This window comes from Phocoena sinus, chromosome 3, assembly GCF_008692025.1.
Source record: "Phocoena sinus isolate mPhoSin1 chromosome 3, mPhoSin1.pri, whole genome shotgun sequence".
In the NCBI taxonomy this organism is placed as follows: Eukaryota; Metazoa; Chordata; class Mammalia; order Artiodactyla; family Phocoenidae; genus Phocoena; species Phocoena sinus.
The window spans coordinates 59,848,146-59,871,317 of NC_045765.1; the positions used below are offsets into that span (position 1 = coordinate 59,848,146).

The 23,172-nt window shown below is 43.6% G+C and overlaps 1 protein-coding gene across 1 annotated transcript; it reads right to left on the reverse strand.

Annotated features, from left to right (window-relative positions):
- Positions 1-123: 123 nt before the first annotated feature.
- On the reverse strand, positions 124-22,927 carry TXNDC15 (thioredoxin domain containing 15). Its single transcript, XM_032627210.1, has 5 exons — positions 22,594-22,927; positions 13,847-14,334; positions 5,107-5,270; positions 3,028-3,158; positions 124-877 (listed from the first exon to the last, which is right to left on the reverse strand). Exons 1-5 carry the CDS (start codon positions 22,823-22,825, stop codon positions 681-683), a joined length of 1,212 nt encoding a protein of 403 aa, XP_032483101.1. The 5' UTR covers positions 22,826-22,927; the 3' UTR covers positions 124-680.
- Between the last annotated feature and the right edge of the window lie 245 nt (positions 22,928-23,172).

Sequence of the window (23,172 nt, forward strand, 5' to 3'; positions counted from 1 at the left end):
CACTAAACCTAGCACAATTCCAAGAACATTTTAAGGTTTAATTAGTGCATGCTGATTAATATCTGCCTTACCCAGAAACAACTTCTTAAACCACTTCAGATGCTTTCAGTGAAATCAGAGATCTTGAACACCAAGGTATTTGACTTTATTTTCCCATTGGTTGCTACTTGAAAGGGCACACTTATCGATCCTAATCATTCTTCCCATAAAAGAACACTTTCCTGCTTACTGACTCTGGGAGAGAAATGGCAAATGAACAGAAAACCAACTTTCTCAGACATATACAAGAAATCAAGAGTTTTCTAAAACTATAGCCTGAAAGTCCTATTTCTGCCTCTATATAGTAAGCATACTGTCATTCTACTCACTATTCCACCAAAATACATCTTCACATGTCAAACTGGATTACTCCCTTAAGTACTGGGTAATGTTCAAGTAGTAAAAACAAGAATTTTTACTGAATGTTATGGAATATATTTGCATTTGCTTATTACAATACTAGTTAGAAACACCAGTTTATAATTTTTTACACATTCAACAGTTCAACAAACACATGATTCTTTCAATCTGACTGAAGTTGTAAGTCAGCGCTTCGCTGGAGAAAATGTATGAAATTGCAGTGTTAATTTCTGAAATGAAGGATTGAAATTCTTCTTTCCAACTCTCCTTTGAGGCTAGCACTACTCCGCATGTTCCTGCTCTTGTCCTGGAATTAGCCATCGAATACTCTCAGTTCGAACGGTAGCATACATAATAAAACTAATTAAAAAGAATAAGGAAAATACAAGCAACCAGTCTACATTTTTTATCAAAGTGCTGGGAAGAGGACCTATTTGGTCAGCTTGAGTTACCACCACATTTTTCTTGGCTTCTATACCTGAAAGAGAAATCAGTCGTTTCAAATGAGATAGAAAACATACCCGCTACAGAATTTTCTTAAGTATTCTGCATGGTATGCAAAATGATATGCAGCCTTAAAATAAACACCACAGCTAGTATATCTGGGATGGGTTTCACTTGCCTGTCAGTGTAATCTGTAACTTGCCCTTCTCCCCACCACATCAAAGGAGCAGGAATCCATTCAGCTGTTCAAAGCTAAAACACTAGAATTTCAATGAACTCACCAGAAAGGTCTTAGTCAGTGCATTGTGTGAGTTGTCTTTTGTTCTCTTTCAAGACCAATGTTCAACAACTAGTAAAGCTATTCTCAGGAGTCTACAGAATGTTTTCACAGGGTAAGTAATGCTAAATTCAAAATGCTTTTAAATAATTTACTGAAAGAATTGTTAGGGGACTTCCCTGGCAGTCCAGTGGTTAAGACTCCACACTTGCACTGCAGGGTGCGGGTTCATTCCCTGGTCAGGGAACTAAGATCCTACATGCCATGTGGCACGGCCAAAAAAAAAAAAAAAAGAGTTAAGCTGAGCTCATTTAAAAAAAGAAAAAAGAAGAATTGTTAGAACAACTAACCACCACTGGGATCAGTGATTACCAAAGATGCTATGACTGCTAGATTTCATTTGGTTCTAAGTTTTCTGAGAGCACTGAGCAAAATGGCTCCCCCTGTCCATATCAATCTAAACGACAACCAGGGGTCCAGGACAAAACTTGGAATAACTACCTGGTAAGAAGCCTTTCACTCCTATGAGGTAAATCAGTTCTTTGTTTTTCTGTGTTAGATATAAGTCATTACATGCAGCTAAGAATATATGGAAGGTATGTTATAATTTTTATTTACTTCCAGTGAATATATTTCAGGAAGAAGAGGGGTGCTCATAACTGAGGCATTAAAGCTTTTGAGGAATGAATTTTCCAACAAAGGAAGTTTCATCAATGTATAGTGCTCAAATTTTTACAGGATAAAAATAAGGCCCTATGTTTTGGCAAATATTAAGGAATTAAAATAGCATCTACAAATGAATTAATAAATAGAACTCTATACAGCAACAAACATGAATAAAACACAGCCATACACAACAATGCAGATACATCCCATAAACATAATGGTCAGTGAAATCAGCCAGACGTGGAAGGATCCATACTATACGTCTCCATTAATATAAAAGTCGAAAACAAGGAACACTGGGGCTTCCCTGGTGGCGCAGTGGTTGAGAGTCCACCTGCCGATGCAGGAGACACGGGTTCGTGCCCCGGTCCGGGAAGATCCCATGTGCCGCGGAGCGGTTGGGCCCGTGAGCCATGGCCGCTGAGCCTGCGCATCTGGAGCCTGTGCTCCGCAACGGGAGAGGCCACAACAGTGAGAGGCCCGCGTATCGCAAAAAAAAAAAACAAAAAAACAAGGAACAGTACACTATGGTGTTAGGAGTGAAGATGGTGGTTATCCTTGGGGAGGACAGGAGTGAGTGCTGAAAGGGGACTGGTGATGTTCTCTTTCTGCGTACTGGTTACTCAGGGTGTTCACTCTGTGAAAATTCAGTGCCACGTACCCTAGTGATTGGTGCATATTTTTGTGTAAATATTACATTTAAATGAAAAATGTATGTAAAACATTATCTAGAGGTATATAGTACGTGAATTTTTTTTTTTTTTTTTTTTTTTCTTTTTTCTTTGCGGTACGTGGGCCTCTCACTGTTGTGGCCTCTCCCGTCGCGGAGCACAGGCTCCGGACACGCAGGCTCAGCGGCCATGGCTTATGGGCCCAGCCGCTCCGCGGCATGTGGGATCTTCCCGGACTGGGGCACGAACCCGTGTCCCCTGCATCGGCAGGCGGACTCTCAACCACTGTGCCACCAGGGAAGCCCCATATAGTACGTGAATTTTATCTCAATAAAGCTGTTATATTTTTTAAAGGTATCTATAATCATATTAGTATTACCTATTCATGTTAAGCTTGCCACTGATCAGGAGACATTTAACAGGATCTTAACATTTCATTAGAAAAGAAGTTTTATATCCTAAAGCCAATCTTGAATCCTTCACTTAAGGACAATACTGTAGCAGATCCGAACCCACAGAAGGCACATTCCTCCAGCAATAAAATGTCTTCTTCTACAGTGTTCTACATACCTGTCTGGTTAAAAATGAAGATTTTCAGCGTTTCCAATGTTCGGTCTGTATGATTAAATCTAGCCATTGGTTTAGCCCCTTGAAATAACAAGATGTTAGGAACAGCCACAGTGCCAAACCTCGTAGAAAGGCTACAAGAGAGAGAAGTCAGTCAGAAAACCTGAATTAACAGTGGGCTTCCTCACGCAATTACCATATCAGAATGGATGGAAATAAATGAGGAAGGCTCAGTTTCCTGTGACCTATGGAGGCTCCTGATACTGAAACAACAGGCTTGTAGTTGCTCCTGACAGCCTTCCTCGTGGGTCATGGTTGGGGGCATTCGTGTTCTGTTCTCTGAGTTGCTTTCTGTTACAACATGGAGCTGCCCATGACACAATTATTCCACTAGTTCTGTTTTTAACAGCCAAAACAGATCAGACCAGAAAATTCTAATTTATGAACGAAGCACACTATGTCAATTTACCTAACAGAAGAAATTTCAGACTCTGCAGAATACCCATCTCCAACCCTCATAAAAGATTCAACTTAAGCATTTAGGTTAGTGAGTCGGTGCAAAGGAATCTACAACCTAACAAACACACCAGGAAGTTCACAATTAAGGCAGGACAATTCAGAAGTAATAGGACCTGAGCAGTACTGTTTCACTTTTACAGAATACAGAGTAGTGGTATAAGCTCCAGAGTCAAAATGCTCAGGGTTCAAGCCTCAGTTCTGCCACTGAACCAGCTGTGTGACCTTTGGGCAGATTATTTAACCTTTCTAAGCCTCAGTTACCCCCAGAAGTAAAATGGTAATATTGTATGATCAGGATTTTTTCTTCTGTAAACATGCTGTAACATAAATATTAACATATGAGGCAAACACGTGTCCCACGCCAAACAGTAAGAGCGAGTATCCTCTATTCTCCATAATTGAGGCACTATACCAGGCACTGAGATGGATGCATGGTGATGAAGAAGGAACAGAGGAGATGATAAAAGCCTGCAGGGATTGGGGGGCAGCATGGGGGTTAGTATCAGACCCATAACCAAACAGCACTAAGCAGGTGCTTGGAGCCAGCCCTGCTGGCTTGGGGGCAGTGGAGAGCCCAGTCAAAGCTGGACAATGACCTTGAATGTCCTTCCAATCAGTCTGTAACCTTGAGCCTGGCCACTGAGATCTCTCCCTGAAGGCTTTGTGGGAATTTGTTGGGCAATTTCTTTATTCATAAACAATTTCAGGTAAACACTGGCAGTCCCATTACCCACCCCAAAAATCAGTGCCTCATTTTCACCACCAACTTGACTATCTTCCAGAGTTTCCAAATTTATTCACACACAACCTCCTTGTGACCTGCTAACAAGCAGCATCTGACTTAGAGGAGGAGGGGAGTACACAGTTTATAACCCCAGGCACAGTCACAGGGGAAGTATACAACATCTGCACAAAGTTCTTTGTAACTTACCTTACTGAACATTCAGAAAAGACAAAACCCCACTGAACAATATGAAGGAACATAAATTTAGCAAGGGTAAATGTATTTCAAAGGTCTAAAATAATTCGTCAAATTTATCGAATGTCAACTAAGAACACGCATGCAAGAATACATGTGAGCACGAAGAAAGAAAAGGAAGGAGGGAAAGAAGGAAAGAAAAAAATAAAAAGGAAAGAAAGAAATCCTTAGTAGACATAAAACGGGTGCCGAGACTTAGGCTGCCAGGGTGGGAACCTAAGCTACAGATGAAAGTCACAAAGGAAGGCCCTACTTCGGATGCTAATTTTGCTAATTCAGTCTGGCCCGGACCCTAAAACGTCCTCTGCCCCCACCCCTGCCATCAGGCAGAGCCATCACTGAATTCCACCACGCAGAGAACAGTCTTTCCTTCTCAAGCGGCCTCCAGAAAGTCTCCCTCGGGAATGTGACAGTCCTCACTAGTCACACTTGTTTCTCCCTCCCTCAGTTCCATTTCAAAGCTCAAGCTCAAACCTACCTCCTCTGCTCCTAACTTAGCTGATTACGACCTCCAAGTAACTGCAACCATCATCCAACAAGATGAGGCAGAAACCCCACCAAGGGAAGATACTAAGGGAAGATACCTGCTGTGCTGAGATGCATCCAGTGCCAAAAAGTGAAGAGCTGGAAACGCCCGGGGCAGAGAGTTAAAATGAGGGGCCAAACTGGCAGAAAATCGGCACCAAGGGGTGTAAAACAGGACTAGAGTGCAGTCACTACCGTTTGGGTTGAGAAAATCCATAAGGTCCTGTGGCAAAAGAAACAAAGTGTTAAAGTCAGCAGTACAGGATGTGCACTTTTTCTGGAAGGATACACAAAAAACAGGAACCACTGCTGCGTCAAGGGAGAGGGGGTAGGGGCAGGGACGGGAGGGAGACAGTAGTGCAGCTCCCGAAGAACCTTCTGGATTGGAACCATAGGGATCCATGGGTCAGCAGAAAAGTACTAGCAAATGACATGTTATAAACTTTCCTCCAAGGTTTCTTTTTTCTTTTAATTGAAGTATATAGTTGATTTACAATGTTGTGTTAATTTCTTTTCCATTACGGTTTATCAGAGGATATTAAATACAGTTTCCTGTGCTATACAGCAGGACCTTGTTGTTTATCTACTCTCTATGTGATAGTTTGTGTCTACTAATCACAAACTCCCAGTCTATCCCTTCCCCACCCCCTTCTTCCTTGGCAACCACAAGTCTGTCCTCTATGTCTGTGAGTCTGTTTCTGTTTCCTGGATAGGTTCATTTGTGTCGTATTTGAGATTCAACACATAAGTGATATCGTATGCTATTTGTCTTCTCTTTCTGACTTACTTCACTTAGTATAATAATCTCTAGGTCCATCTACATTGCTGCAAATGGCATTATTTCATTCCTTTTTATGGCTGAGTAGTATTCCATTGTATATATGTACCACATCTTCTTTATCCATTCCCCTGTCAGTGGACATTTAGGCTGTTTCCATGTCTTGGCTATTGTAAATAGTGGTGCTATGAACATAGGGGTGCATGTATGTTCTTTATTTTTTTTTTTGGCTGCACTGTGCGGCATGCAGGATCTTAGTTCCCCGACCATGAAGTGAACCTGTGCCCCCTGCAGTGGAAGCGTGGAGTCTTAACCATTGGACTGCCAGGGAAGTCCCAGCATGGTTTTTTGTTTGTTTGTTTGTTTTTTACATCTTTATTGGAGTATAATTGCTTTACAATGGTGTGTTAGTTTCTGCTTTATAACAAAGTGAATCAGTTATACATATACATATGTTCCCATGTCTCTTCCCTCTTGCGTCTCCCTCCCTCCCACCCTCCCTATCCCACCCATCCAGGCGGTCACAGAGCACCAAGCTGATCTCCCTGCTTCCCACTAGCTATCTACCTTACGTTTGGTAGTGTATATATGTTCATGCCTCTCTCTCACTTTGTCACAGCTTACCCTTCCCCCTCCCCATATCCTCAAGTCCATTCTCTAGTAGGTCTGTGTCTTTATTTCTGTCTTAGCCCTAGGTTCTTCATGACATTTTTTTTTCTTAAATTCCATATATATGTGTTAGCATACAGTATTTGTCTCTCTCTTTCTGACTTACTTCACTCTGTATGACAGACTCTAGGTCCATCCACCTCATTACAAATAGCTCAATTTCGTTTCTTTTTATCGCTGAGTAATATTCCCTTGTATATATGTGCCACATCTTCTTTATCCATTCATCCAATGATGGACACTTAGGTTGCTTCCATCTCCGGGCTATTGTAAATAGAGCTGCAATGAACACTTTGGTACATGACTCTTTTTGAATTATGGTCTTCTCAGGGTATATGCCCAGTAGTGGGATTGCTGGATCATATGGTAGTTCTATTTTTAGGTTTTTGAGGAACGTCCATACTGTCTCCATAGTGGCTGCACCAATTTACATTCCCACCAAGAATGTAGGAGGGGTCCTCCTCTAAGCTTTCTTAATATTACTATAGAGCAATTTTAATATTTTTCATAATTCATCAATTCATATACTAAGTACTCACAGGGTACAGGCCACGGTCCCAACTTTGGAACTCTGCATCTCATACAATCTAACAACATTATTAAAGCACTGTGGTCTCAGGCCCAAACTATCATCTGAGCAGCTCCAAGTCTGTACGAAGCAGTCAGATCCATGTATTTGACCAAAGGTCAGTTCAGTGTGAGGGTGCACCATCCCTGCCACCACCAAAACTCAGACTGCTCAAACTGCTTGCTCCTGGTCGTGTGTGTGACACCCATTAAAAGGCCACAGAGCTGAGGCACAGCATTCACCAGGCACTGAGGGGAGGGTGCAAGGCCAGTGCTGACACCTGCCTCGGAGGGGCGCTCAACATACCATATGTACCCTCATTTGAAATAAGCAATCACACCTCTCAGAGCTAGGATTCTTCTCTTACATAAGCAGCCCGAATTCATTCTGCTCTCTGGCTTTAACGATCTTACAGAAAATGTCAGTCAGTGTCCCAGTATTCTCTTTAGAATCACCATTTAGCCAACTAGCTGGAAAAGCATGCCTGGGCTGGACAAATTGGTCAGCTCTCAGTCCAGAGTAAACACTAGATTCACACTCTTTGGAGGAAAAAAAACTTTTCATCAATATAACATACTTCACGGAGGTATAGAACCAAGATGGTGGAGTACAAGGATGTGCTCTCACTCCCTCTTGTGAGAACACCAGAATCACAACTAACTGCTGGACAGTAATCGACAGGAAGACACTGGAATTCACCAGAAAGATACCCCACATCCAAAGACAAAGGAGAAGCCACAATGAGACAGTAGGAGGGGCACAATCACAGGAAAATCAAATCCCATAACTGCTGGGTGGGTGACTCACAAACTGGAGAACACTTATACCACAGAAGTCCACTCACCGGAGTGAAGGTTCTGAGCCCCACGTCAGGCTTCCCAACCTGGGGGTCCAGCAGTGGGAGGAGGAATTCCTAGAGAATCAGGCTTTGATGGCTAGTGGGATTTGGTTGCAGGACTTCGACAGGACTGGGGGAAACAGAGACTCCACTCTTGGAGGGCACACACAAAGCAGTGTGCACATCGGGACCCAGGGGAAGGCGCAGTGACCCCAGGGGAGACTGAACCAGACCTACCTGCTAGTGCTGGAGGGTTTCGGGCAGAGGTGGTGGGTGGCTGTGGCTCACCATGGGGACAAGGACACTGGCAGCAGAAGTTCTGGAAAGTACTCCTTGGCGTGAGCCTTCCCAGAATCCACCATTAGCCCCACCAAAGAGCAGGGTAGGCTCCAGTGTTGGGTCACCTCAGACCAAACAACCAACAGGGAGGGAACCAAGCCCAAGCATAAGCAGACAAGCAGATTAAAGTTATACTGAGCTCTGCCCACCAGAGCAACACCCAGCTCTACCCACCAACAGGCCCTCCCATCAGGAAAGTTGCTCAAGCCTCTTAGATAGCCTCATCCACCAGAGGGCAGACAGCAGAAGCAAGAAGAACTGCAATCCTGCAGCCTGTGGAACAAAAACCACATTCACAGAAAGACAGACAATATGAAAAGGCAAAGGGATATGTACCAGATGAAGGAACAAGATAAAACCCCAGAAAAACAACTAAGTGAAGTGGAGATAGGCAACCTTCCAGAAAAAGAATTCAGAATAATGATAGTGAAGGAGATCCAGGACCTTGAAAAAAGAATGGAAGCAAAGATAGAGAAGATGCAAGAAATGTTTAACAAAGACCTAGAAGAATTAAAGAACAAACAAACAGAGATGAACAATACAATAACTGAAATGAAAACTACACTAGAAGGAATCAATAGCAGAATAACTGAGACAGAAGAGCGGATAAGTGACCTGGAAGACAGAATGGTGGAATTCACTGCTGTGGAACAGAATAAAGAAAAAAGAATGAAAAGAAATGAAGACAGCCTAAGAGACCTCTGGGACAACATTAAATGCAACAACATTCGCATTATAGGGGTCCTAGAAGGAGAAGAGAGAGAGAAAGGACCCAAGAAAATATTTGAAGAGATTTAGTCAAAAACTTCCCTAACATGGGAAAGGAAATAGCCACCGAAGTCCAGGAAGCACAGAGACTCCCATACAGGATTAACCCAAGGAGAAACATGCCGAGACACATAGTAATCAAATTGGCAAAAATTAAAGACAAAGAAAAATTATTGAAAGCAGCAAGGGAAAAATGACAAATAACACACAGGGGAACTCCCATAAGGTTAACAACTGATTTCTCAGCAGAAACTCTACAAGCCAGAAGGGAGTGGCATGATATACTTAAAGTGATGAAAGGGAAGAACCTACAGCCAAGATTACCCTACCCAGCAAGGATCTCATTCAGATTCGATGGAGAAATCAAAAGCTTTACAGAAAAGCAAAAGCTAAGAGAATTCAGCACTACCAAACCAGCACTACAGCAAATGCTAAAGGAACTTCTCTAAGTGGGAAACACAAGAGAAGAAAAGGACCTACAAAAACAAACCCAAGGGCTTCCCTGGTGGCACAGTGGTTGAGAGTCCGCCTGCCGATGCAGGGGACACGGGTTCGTGCCCCAGTCCGGGAAAATCCCACATGCCGCAGAGCAGCTGGGCCCGTGAGCCATGGCCGTTGAGCCTGCGCGTCCGGAGCCTGTGCTCTGCAATGGGAGAGACCACAACAGTGAGAGGCCCGCGTACAGAAAAAAAAAAAAAAAGGAACTAGAGAAAGAAGAACAAACAAAACCCAAAGTTAGCAAAAGGAAAGAAATCATAAAGATCAGAGCAAAAATAAATGAAATAGAAACAAACAAAACAATAGCAAAATCAATAAAACTAAAAGCTGGTTCTTTGAGAAGATAAACAAAATTGATAAACCATTAGCCAGACTCATCAAGAAAAAGAGGGAGAGGACTCAAATCAATAAAATTAGAAATGAAAAAGGAGAAGTTACAAAAGACACCACAGAAATACAAAGCATCCTAAGAGACTGCTACAAGCAACTCTATGCCAATAAAATGGACAACCTGGAAGAAATGGACAAATTCTTAGAAAGGTATAACCCTCCAAGACTGAACCAGGAAGAAATAGAAAATATGAACAGACCAATCACAAGCAATGAAATTGAAACTGATTAAAAATCTTCCAACAAACAAAAGTCCAGGACTTCACAGGTGAATTTTATCAAACATTTAGAGAACAGCTAACACCCATCCTTCTCAAACTCTTCCAAAAAACTGCAAAGGAAGGAACACTCCCAAACTCATTCTATGAGGCCACCATCACCCTGACACCAAAACCAGACAAAGATACTACAAAAAAAGAAAATTACAGACCAATATCACTGATGAACATAGATGCAAAAATCCTCAACAAAATACTAGCAAACAGAATCCAACAACACATTAAAAGGATCATACAGCATGATCAAGTGGGATTTATCCCAGGGATGCAAGGATTCTTCAATATACACAAATCAATCAATGTGATACACCATTTTAACAAACTGAAAGTGAAAAACCATATGATCATCTCAATAGATGCAGAAGAAGCTTTCGACAAAATTCAACACCCATTCATGATAAAAACTCTCCAGAAAATGGGTATAGAAGGAACCTACCTCAACATCATAAAGGCCATATACGACAAACCCACAGCAAACATCATTCTCAGTGGTGAAAAACTGAAAGCATTTCCTCTAAGATTAGTAAAAGAGAAGTATGTCCTATCTCACCACTATTATTCAACATAGTTTTGGAAGTCCTAGCCACGGCAATCAGAGAAGAAAAAGAAGTAAAAGGAATACAAATTGGAAAAGAAGAAGTAAAACTGTCACTGTTTGCAGATGAAATGATATATACAGGGAGAATCCTAAAGATGCCACCAGAAAACTACTAGGGCTAATCAGTGAATTTGGTAAAGTTGCAGGATACAAAATTAATGCACAGAAGTCTCTTGCATTCCTATACACTAATGATGAAAAATCTTAAGGAGAAATTAAGGAAACATTCCCATTTACCACTGCAACAAAAAGAATAAAATACCTAGGAATAAACCTACCTAGGGAGACAAAAGACCTGTATGCAGAAAACTGTAAGACACTGATGAAAGAAATTAATGATATCAACAGATGGAGAGATATACCATGTTCTTGGATTGGAAGAATCAATATTGTGAAAATGACTATATTACCCAAAGCAATCTACAGATTCAATGCAATCCCTATCAAATTACCAATGGCATTTTTTATGGAACTAAAACAAAAAATCTTAAAATCTGTATGGAGACGCAAAAGACCCCGAATAGCCAAAGCAGCCTTGAGGGGAAAAAAACTGAGCTGGAGGAATCAGACTCCCTGACTTCAGACTATACTACAAAGCTACAGTAATCAAGAAAATATGGTACTGGCACAAAAAGAGAAACAAAGATCAATGGAACAAGATAGAAAGCACAGAGATAAACCCATACACCTATGGTCAACTAATCTATGACAAAGGAGGCAAGAATATACAATGGAGAAAGACGGTCTCTTCAATAAGTGGTGCTGGGAAAACTGGACAGTTACATGTAAAAGAATGAAATTAGAACACTCCCTAACACCATACACAAAAATAAACTCAAAATGAATTAGAGATCTAAATGTAAGACCGGACACTATAAAACTCTTAGAGGAAAACATAGGAAGAACACTCTTTGACATAAATCACAGCAAGGTCTTTTTTGATCCACCTCCTAGAGTAATGGAAATAAAAACAAAAATAAACAAATGGGACCTAATGAAACTTCAAAGCTTTTGCACAGCAAAGGAAACCATAAACAAGATGAAAAGACAACCCTCAGAATGGGGGAAAATATTTGCAAATGAATCAACGGACAAAGGATTAATCTCCAAAATATATAAAGAGCTCATGCGGCTCAGTATTAAAAAAACAAACAACCGAATCCAAAAATGGGCAGAAGGGGGCTTCCCTGGTGGTGCAGTGGTTGAGAGTCCGCCTGCCGATGCAGGGGATGCAGGTTCATGCCCCAGTCTGGGAAGATCCCACGTGCCGTGGAGCGGCTGGGCCCGTGAGCCATGGCCGCTAAGCCTGCGCGTCCGGAGCCTGTGCTCCGCAACGGGAGAGGCCACAGCAGTGAGAGGCCTGCGTACCACAAAAACAAACAAACAAACAAACAAACAAAAATGGGCAGAAGACCTAAATAGACATTTCTCCAAAGAAAACATACAGATGGCCAAGAAGCACATGAAAAGCTGCTCAACATCGCTAATTATTAGAGAAATGCAAATCAAAACTACAGTGAGGTATCACCTCACACCAGTCAGAATGGGCATCATCAGAAAATCTACAAACAACAAATGCTGGAGAGGGTGTGGAGAAAGGGGAACCGTCTTGCACTGTTGGTGGGAATGTAAATTGATACAGCCACTATGGAGAACAGTATGGAGGTTCCTTAAAAAACTAAAAATAGAATTACCATATGACCCAGCAATCATACTACTGGGCATATACCCTGAGAAAACCATAATTCAAAAAGACACATGCACCCCAATGTTCACGGCAGCACTATTTACAACAGCCAGGTCATGGAAGCAACCTAAATGCCCATCGACAGACGAATGGATAAAGAAGATGTGGTACATATATACAATGGAATATTACTCAGCCATAAAAAGGAATGAAATTGGGTCATTTGTTGAGATGTGGATTGGGATTGACATGTATACACTGATGTGTATAAAACTGATGACTAATAAGAAGCTGCTGTATAAAAAAAATTTTTTTAATAAAATAAACAAACAAAAAAAAACATACTTTGCAACCTAAGTGTCCATCAACAGATGAATGGATAAATAAGATGTGGCACATATATACAATGCAATATTACTCAGCCATAAAAAGAAACGAAATTGAGTTATTTGTAGTGAGGTGGATGGACCTAGAATCTGTCATACAGAGTGAAATAAGTCAGAAAGAGAAAAACAAATATCATATGCTAACTCATATATATGGAATCTAAAAAAAAAAATGGGTCTGAAGAATATAGGGGCAGGACAGGAATAAAGACACAGACGTAGAGAATGGACTTGAGGACACGGGAGGGGGAAGGGTAAGCTGGGACGAAGTGAGAACAGCACTGACATGTATACACTACCAAATGTAAAATAGATAGCTAGTGGGAAGCAGCCGCATAGCACAGGGAGATCAGCTCGGTGCTTTGTGACCACCTAGAGGGGTAGGATAGGGAGGGTGGGAGGGATACGCAAGAGGGAGGGGATATGGGGATATATGTATACGTATAGCTGATTCACTTTGTTATACAGCAGAGTATAACAAAGCAATTATACTATAATTGCTTTACAATGTAAGCATTGTAAAGCAATTATACTCCAGTAAAGATGTTAAAAAAAATATATATATATATATATGTATAAAACATACTTCTCAGGGACATAACTAGTCTAAACAATGCTAAATTACAATTTTAGTAATTCAGATATTTTATTTTTATGCCTCCATAACAAATACCTCATTTAGAAGAAGAAGAATGCTATGATTCTGATACCAAGCACCGATCTGTCCACTGGGATTTTTATCATGAGACTTGGTGGTGAGATTAACCCAAGGCTGACTAGGTTTAGGCCTCCTAAAAAGCATATTTGACACTAATTATACCTCCTCCTTTTCCTACAAACATCACAGAAAGCCAGATGAATTTTCACTGATGCAGCCATTAAATGCTATCCCACTTACAATATGATAAAGATTATGACTCCTCATTTGAAAGTTGATAGAGTATTAAATCGTAAAATGAAATGTGAGGAAAAGGAGAAAAGCACTAAATACTTTTGTCTCACCTGTGACATATTTAAAATTTTCAGAGTGAAATTTTCTAATCCCGTTGCATTTCTCTCCTCGCAGTTCACCTTCGGGGATTTCAGACTTTCGGTGGTGTTGGCATCCTCTGTCGGCGGGGGGTCAGATTCCACCACTTCAGGCTCTGCATAGTACTCCTCTTCTCTCTCCGGGAAGCTGGCTCCAGCGCTGTCCAGAGAGAAGAGGCTCTCCCGGGGGTTGCACCTCGAGTCCTCCTCCCCTCCGGCCCCGCAGGTGCCGCTGCTGGGCTCTGGGCTCAGTTTGTCCTCGGCTTCCCCAGGAATCACAGACAACATTACCATGTGTTCACCATCAGCGTCCAGCCCCAGCACTGCCTCGGCCTCTTCTGCAGCCAGGTCCTGGCCCACTGGGTCACGGGAAGGCACCTCCTCACTCGTGTACCCAGCCCCCACCTGGAATGGGTAAGCAGGCTGCTCCTCTGACCATAAGTGACCTCTTTTCTCTGCAACTAAAACATGCCACTATGTTCACAGTCACATCTAACTTCAAAATAAATGAATCCCAAAGAATCACAGTTCTCAAATATGAAATTTTCCCCTCCAGAGTAAAAAGTTACCTTCCCACTAAACTATCACAGAGCCACCCATCATTCTCCAGGTCATGAAGAAGATCACAAGGAGATACTAGATTAATGAACGCCAGGAAGTGGACAAACACATAGCTTCATGCAAAACCTGCTGCTTGCCATGCGGATTACAAGCAAAAACATTCCACTGCAGACATCCAATTAGGAAAATATAATACAAACACTTTAACAATTTAGTTTCTTTGATGAGACTATCCAAGAAAATAATGATGGCTTTATGGAAGATTCTACCATGGCAAAGCACCTTTGCACCCATTATAACAGCTCTGTGAGATGGGCAGCACAAGGGTTATCATGCCGACTTAACAGATGAGGTACAGAGAGGTTCAGTGTAATGCCCAATGGCACACAGCCAGTAAGCAGCAGAGCCACGTCTAAGAGCGAAGTCCACTGACTGCTACTCCAGAGCGGGCCTTACCCTCCCCACATGATACCTCGGAGGGCTGCTGGGCAACACTGCCCGAAGAATGCTACTAGAGCCAGCTCCTTCCCGGGGTGGCCTCTACAGCTGGCCTCTGCTCTCCTGCCTGCTGCCCTTGGGCTACTGCCCTCAGGAGTGCTAAAGGTGCACCAAGCAGAGCAGGGGCAGCAGCAGGGAGAAGAGGAGGAGGATTTTCCTCTCACTTTGGAGCCACTAGATGCGGCTTGGGCCAAAGGTTCAGGTAAGGGGAGAGTCCTGGGCAGTCTCATACATCCATCCAGCAAGCTCCACTCACCTCTGTACAATGACTCCTGCCCTCCACCTTTCATGACCTCAACGACAGCCGCCAGACTCCGGGCCAGGCACTGACCAGGGGAAACGAATGGGCCCAGCTGCACTCAGACAAGCCCACCATATGGCTGGGGAGCCACCAGCTGTATAATGAGCTCTGCATGCAAACAGCGTGTCTAGCAGAGTGTGAATGACCAACTGGCTTCAAAGCCGGGGAGGGATCTGGGAACTTCCTAAGGTATGCACATTTGTATAACGTCTCAAAGAATATCTCCACAGATGTTTGCAGATTCATTCAGCAATTCAAAAACACTCTCTGGGAATTTGCTTCAGGCTCAGTGGAATAATGGGAACCAGATTTATTCTCCCTCCTGAAACAACCCAAAAAACAGCCAAATATGTGAAACAACAGTTTCAGGAGACTAGCAATGAGACAACGAAGGACAGTGAACAGGAAGCAGATGAGAAGAGCCCTACAAATGCTCTAGCTTACTGCCTGAGAGAGTTCCTGCCCTGTCTCAGGGAGGGCCCAGCTGACTTCTCCAGTTGAGATGGAACTGAGGGTCCAGAAAGACCAAGAAGCTAGAGTTTGCAGGACAGAATACTGGAGATGGGAAAGCTGCAGAAAGAGGACTCTGGAGATCTGTGGAGGGGGCCCCGCCTTGAGTATACTGGTCAGCATATGCCTGTAAGTGAACTACCCCAAGCCAGGGAAAGAACCACTCAAAGGAATTAGAGGTAACAGTACCCAACAGCCACAGAAAGCTGGGAATAGTACCTGTCCCCACCCACTAGCCTGGGAAACCTCCTAAGTCACAGGGTACTGGGGAGAGTATGCGAAAGGGACTTGCCTCAGCAGTGGGGCCCAATTAACCCTAAAGTAAATACAGCTCTGCTTCCATCTAGCAATCCTTAAAAGTGAGAATCACACTGTGTTCAAGTAACTTAACTGTATCCCAGAACAAAGCTCAAGAATATTTACAGGAATACTAAAATATCTAGCACTCAACCAGGTAAAATTTACTTCTGGCATCCAATCAAAGATTACCAGGCATGCAAAGAAGCAGGGAAATTCTCCTCATTATCCATAACGAGAATAAGCAACCAAACCTGACCCAGAACTTGCACGGATTTCAGAATCATTAGATGAGGCTGTCAAAACAGCAATAACTGCATCACATATGTTTAAAAAGTTAAGTAGATATAGAGAACATAAGATATAAAAAGAGACCCAAATCAAAATGCAAATCAAAACCACAATGAGATATCACCTCACACATGTTAGAATGGCTATTATCAAAAAGACAAGAAATGACAAATGTTGGTATGCATGCAGACAAAGGGGAACCCTTGTGCACTATCAGTGAAAATGTAAATTGGTGCAGCCACTAAGGAAAACAGTATGGAAGTTCCTCAAAAAATAAAAAATAGAACTACCATATGATCCAGCAATTCCACTTCTGGGCATTTATCCAAAGAAAATGACAACACTCACTTGAAAAGGTACATGCACCCCCATGTTCACTGCAGCATTATTTACATAAGTCAAGACATAATAGGGAGAGTGGGAGGGAGGGAGAGTGGGAGGGAAGACATATGGGAACATATGTATATGTATAACTGATTCACTTTGTTATAAAGCAGAAATTAACACACCATTGTAAAGCAATTATACCCCAATAAAGATGTTTAAAAAAAAAAAAAGACATGGAAGCAATTGATGGATGCATAGATAAAGAAAATGTGAGAGATATATACATATATTTGTATATGTACATGTGTGTATATATATATGTATATATATGTATATGTGTATATATATGTATATATATATATAAAGTATTATTCAGCCATTTAAAAACAGGAAATCTTGCCATTTACGACAACATGGACAGACCTTGAGGGCATTATGCTAAGTGAAATAAATCAGAGAAAGACAAATACTGTATTATCTCACTTAAATGTGGAATCTAAAAACAAACAGGGCTTCCCTGGTGGCGCAGTGGTTGAGAGTCCACCTGTCAATGCAGGGGACACGGGTTCGTGCCCCGGTCTGGGAACATCCCACATGCCGCGGAGCGGCTAGGCCCGTGAGCCATGGCCGCTGAGCCTGCGCGTCCGGAGCCTGTGCTCCGCAACGGGAGAGGCCACAGCAGTGAGAGGCCCGCGTACCGCAAAAAACAACAACAACAACAACAACAACAAAAAACTCCACAAGCTCATACAGAAAACAGCTTGGTGGTTGACAGAGGTGGTGGGTAGGGGGTGGGCAAAATGGGTGAAGATGGTCAAAAAGTACAGACTTCCAGTTATAAAATAAGTAAGTCATGGGGATATAATGCACAGCATGGTAACTATAGTTAATTATACTATATTGTATATCTGAAAGTTGCTAAGAGGGTAGTAAACCTTAAAAGGTCTCATCCAAAGAAAAGAATTTTATAACTGTGTGTGATGATGGATTTTAACCAGACTTATTGTGGTGATCATTTTACAATATATATATATCAGATGATTATGTTGTACAACTGAAACTACTATAATGTTATATATCAATTATATCTCAATAATAATTTTTCAAAAGATCCAAATTATACTTCTAGCAATGAAAATTACAAGGTCAGAGATGAAAACTGCACTGGGTGGGATTCATAGTAGATTAGACATTACAGAAGAAAAGAGTAGTTAACTTAAGGCATAGCAATAGAACCCATACAAAATGAAACACACAATGAAAAAACGAATCCCCCCCCAAATTAAGAGTGACAGTGAGCTGTGGGACAATTTCAAGTGGTCTCATGTACAGATAATTGGAGTACCCAAAAGAGAGAAGTAAATGGGGGAAAACACAAAAAGTAATTGAAGAAACAATCACCGAAAACTTTACAAACCTGATGAAAACTATAAATCCATAGATCCAAGAAGCTCAACAAACTACACCAAGATACATCATAATCAAACTGATCAAAACCAGTGACAAAGAAAAAATCTTAAAATCAGACGGAGAAAAAAGACATGCTATGTATAGAGGAACAAAGATAAGGATGACAGCAGATTTCTCATTGGAAACAATGCAAGCAAGAAGAACAGCATCTTTAAGGGACTGAAAGGAAAAAAACTATAAACCTAGAATTCTATACCCAGCAAAAATGTCTTTCAAAATCAAAGGCAAAATAAATACGTTTTCAGACATACAAAAGCTGAAACAATTCATAACCAGCAGACCTACATGACAAGAATCTGAAATGAACTTCTTCAGGCAATAGAAAAATGATACCAGATGGAAATGTGGATCCACACAAAAGAATGAAGAGCACCAGAAATGGTAACTACATAAATAAATATATACAATTCTTTCTGAAAGTCTAGCTCTGAAGGGGAAAAGAAAGACCCGGTAGTTGTTATGGGCAGGCAGGGGGCTAAGAGAAACTTTCGTTTTGGTTTTCAGGACACAGGAGAAATTTAAGAATATATAAAGCTCATGGGAAAGTGAGTAAGCAGGGAGAGGTGACAATACAGGTTAGAGAGGGCAGAGTACAGGGCTTGAGAAGCAAGATAGGTCCTTGACAGAAGAGGGTCAAGCACTTCTTTGCCTATGACCTAGAAAAGGGGCTGGGTGCCTGGGCAAGGAGCTCTGTCAATGGGGTGCAGATGGCAGTCCTTCTGTAGCCTTTGGTTGATAAACATGTACTACTTGTATAATCATAAGTAAAAACAAACAAACATGTTTACTAGATCGTCCTCAAGACAGAGCAGAAAATGAAGCCAGAGAGGCTAAAAGTCTGGAGAAGAACAAAGGGTGCCAGATTTGGGAACCAACTCTACTCCCAAATGCACCAGTTCTGCAGAGATCTTCTCTCTCTGAACCTAATCAACATTCTAGGTCCTCTAAAGTAAATGGAGAATGCCAATATCCTAAAAGAATCTCAAGAGAAAAAAGTCAGCGCACAAAATAGAATCTGGTTCTTCTGATCACCTTTATGTAAAACTGGATAGATGTCCCTTACAGAAAATCAAAAGGAAGTCTGAGTGATGCAGAGAGCTAGAATTTTGAGTCAGGAGTGTTGTTTTTCCCTCCTGTGAAGATATTTAAGTAGAGAGGACAAATTAGGAACAAAACAAAAATTCTCACACCCTCAGGTACCATTTTTTTCATTTAAGCATTGGGAAGAAAGGAAACATTGAATTATTCCACTCTAAGAAATGACCTACCGTGTGAGAGCCACTGAACCCTCCCATGGTAATGCGCCTTTTAAAAAAGATTGCTTCTCAATGTCAATAATCTGATTATAGTTTGAGCCATGCATAAAGTGAAAATTACTGCACTATTGGCAGCAAGGAATATGTTTGGAGAACAGGGGCGAGGGCACCACTCCAACTCTGCCAAGGAGCTCCTTCATACCCTTCCAGTTGTTCTCAAAAGACTCTCTACCAGCCACAGGTTTTTTTTCATAATGGCTTCTGTGTCAGGGGAGCCAACTGGGGAGGACCAAAAACAGCTGGGGGTTAGAGGGGCAGCAACCCGTACTTTCCATAGGAAATTTTCAGTGTGTGCATCTAACAAATGGAGAAAATACCACTGAAATGCAGACATTCATAGGGCTACCATGCAGATTAAATGAGAAAAGACGTATATGGTCCCTGGCACATGGTAAGCACTCCATAAATGGCTACAGTGATGGCGATGATGATGATGATAATGGTTACGACTGATGCTTACAATCCAAAGAGATGGACGGAAACCACAACTAGGTCCTATTAATTCCTCTACTAAATACACTCTGGATCCATCCACTTCTCCCAACCCACTCACACCCCTCAGCCCAGGCCACAGTCATCTCTCACTTGGACAACTGCTGCAACCACCAAAATGGTCTTCCTGGTTGGCCCTCTACCCCCTCTCCAAACCCTCCTCACAGCATCCAAGTGAAACTGAAAGTCAAAGGCAAATGTGATCATGTCACTCCCCTGCTAAAACCCTTTCAATAGCTTCCCCCTACGCTGTGAATGAATCCATGACTACCAGGCCCCAGGTGATAAGGTCTCTGTCCATACTCCCAACAGGTGCCACTAGACATCTCTGGTCCCTGATCACTCACACCCTCCTCCCCCTACCTCAGAACTGTCCTGAGGGCTGTTTCTCTGCCAAGAGCCCTCCCTCCACTCCCTCTCTTCTTCTGGCTAATCTGACACATCCTTCAGATCTCACCCTAAACTTCACCTCTGTAAGGTGAGCTTCACCCTCCTAGACCCTCATACCAGAAGGGTCTCCCATTACAGCACTCCATAATGCCCTGGGGCTCTCCTTGAAGCATTTTCCACTCTTGTGGAAAATTTACTTAATTATTTGTGGTCATTTAATGCCTGCCTTCCCCATCAGACAGGAGGGTGGGCGTATTTCTCTACTTGCTCTCCACTGCACCCAGAGTGCCTAACAGAGTGTATGGCATATGACAGGTGCTCAGTCAGAATCTGCTAGTTGACTGTCTAGTGAAGACAGGTGTGGGGTGTTGAAGTCCAGGGTTGGCACCCGTTCCTTGACACCTGGACAGCACTGCCACCTCCAGTTGCTAATTTGCCAGTGGTATCCTCTGCAGAAAAAAAGCCTTGGATTTTCAGCCACCCCCAAAGGGAACCAGCTGGTGAAGATTCCTCAGTCCTCACCCCATTCATGGCCTGGCCATGATGACCAGTGACCCACCCCATGGCTGGTGTCACCCTCAGGTCTGTATGACGTGACCCTCCCTGCCAGGTAGGCTCACACTGACTGCCAAATCAGCCAGTGTTCTGCCAGGAAACAGCACGTGCAACTTGGACAATTCGAGGAGAACTTAATAAAGGTACCTCCAACATGTGAGCTGGGTGTAGAGAAACCAAAAGCAATGGTAAGGAATCCCAGGGTCAATAACAGCAGAGGGGGAGCCAGTTACCACTCATAGACCTTAAGAGTCCAGAGGCAGAAGCCTTGAAACAGAGAGTACAACCTTCTAGAAGCCCTAACTTTCAGTGGAGGGACACAGCCAAACTGCGATATCCCCAAAGGAGGGAGCTGAGAGAATCAATAACCTGACCTCACTGTCCTTTTATGCCAACACAACAGAAGCCAGAAGACAGAAGAGCCAGTTGTTTATTCCATACAGGACAGCTACTCAGGGCACAGAGCAGGGTGGAGAAGGCTGAAGAGTGATCTGAGAGACAAACAGAAGATATCCAGCACATGCTGTCCCCTCTCTGAGGCTGGTGGTTAAGTGTAGCGACAGAGAAGTGTAGTACAGAGCTTTGACTGTGAGGTCAGGCAGACAGAGGCTTGAATTGTAGCTTCTCAACTTCTGCTGTTGGACCTTGGTAAAAGACTTAGGGGATGCTGAGTCTCAGTTTACTCATCTATCAAATGGGGACAATAACAACATACATTTCATAAGCATTTAAAGACTAAATAAGATGATGCTCAAAAAGCACTAAGCACACTGCCTGGCAGATAATGAGTGTTTTCATTACTTTTCATTACTCAGCAAGTCGGCTGCCCTGCCTCCTTCCAGGACACGGCAGGGAAAGGAAAGATCTGGGTATTCCTGTTAAGTTTTGAATGACAAGAAAGGCCAAAGGGTCTGGTCTTTAATAGGGCTCTGCGCAGTAGGGCGAAGAAACAATGGGAATAAGGCCTCCACTCCTGGGCCCAGCCATGCCTCCAGGTGGCTGCCTTCCCCACGGAGGGACCCTGAGAGCATGCTCTGGCAAGCAGCAAGTTACCCTGGGATCTGCTGTGTTTTTCTCATCTGTCCTTCACAGGCACCTGAGCAAGAGTGACCTCCTTACGAAAGTGGTCCAGCAGGGTGCAAAGTAAAGCGTGGGCTTTGCAGTCAGAGATACAGGCTCTGCCAATTACCAGAATCGCAAACGTAGGCAGATTTCTTAGCCTCTCTGAGCTCAGCATCTTCATCTGTAAAACACGGATACTCACGGAATCTATCTCATAGGATCGGCGGGAGGGCTAAATAAGATAATGATAGCACTATGCACAGTTCCTGGCTCCTAATAAGGGCACCATAGAGGTTGGCTATTCGTTATGATGATTATCATTAATAATGAAGTGCTCAGCACATGGGGGTACGCCTCAGTAAGCGCTAATACACGGTTCCTCCCGACTGAGTCACCTGCTCAGGGGCCTGAACATGGCCCGGGCATCCCGCCCCGCCGGCCCCTACCCCGGACCGCGAGCGGGGACCACCGGGGGAAGGAGGTCGGGATAACCCGGGAAGACGCGCTGTAGGGGGCGCCAGGAAGAGGCGAGGCGCACAGCGCGGGCCTTCGCGCAGGTAAAAGAGCGTCGCCCGGGTAGACAGCCACCTCGCCGGTCATTACACGCACAGCCGCCCGCGCCGCCGCCCACGGCCCCAGCCCGCACTCACCCTCCTGGCCGCGGGCGGGAGGCCCCAGCACCCACAGCAGTACCTGCCACCAGCCAAGGAGCCGCATGGTGCGCGGCGGGCAGCGGCCGCACCACCCAGGCCGAAGGGCAACCGGCCCACAGCGACGCGAGTCGCGCTCCTTGCCGGAGGAAAGCTTGAGGAGAAGAGCTCGGGAGCGCGGGCGCGGCCCCGCGCCGCCATCTTGGCAGCTGGCAGCTGCCGCGGGCGCCATCTTGGAGCCGGGCGGTCTCCTCTGGTCTCTGGCTTGTGCCGTGGGACTCGGGGCTGTTAGGGAGCCAAGCGCCCGCCATCTCAGATCGTTTCGAAGTTTCCTGACCCTCAGGTCCTGGGCGGGGTTCCGGCAGAGGCCCGTTGACCTCTTTCTTCACCCGGCAATCGGGGCCAGGCGGCCGACAGCAAGCCCTGCGCCCGCCCAGCGCTTCGTTCCCGGGCCAGAAAGGCCCGGAAGCGTCCTCCTGGAGTGCCCCATCCAGGGTCAGATCCCTTTCCTCATCCATATTATCCTTCCCAGGTTGCCAGATAAAACACAGGATGCCCAGTTAAATTTGAATTTCACAT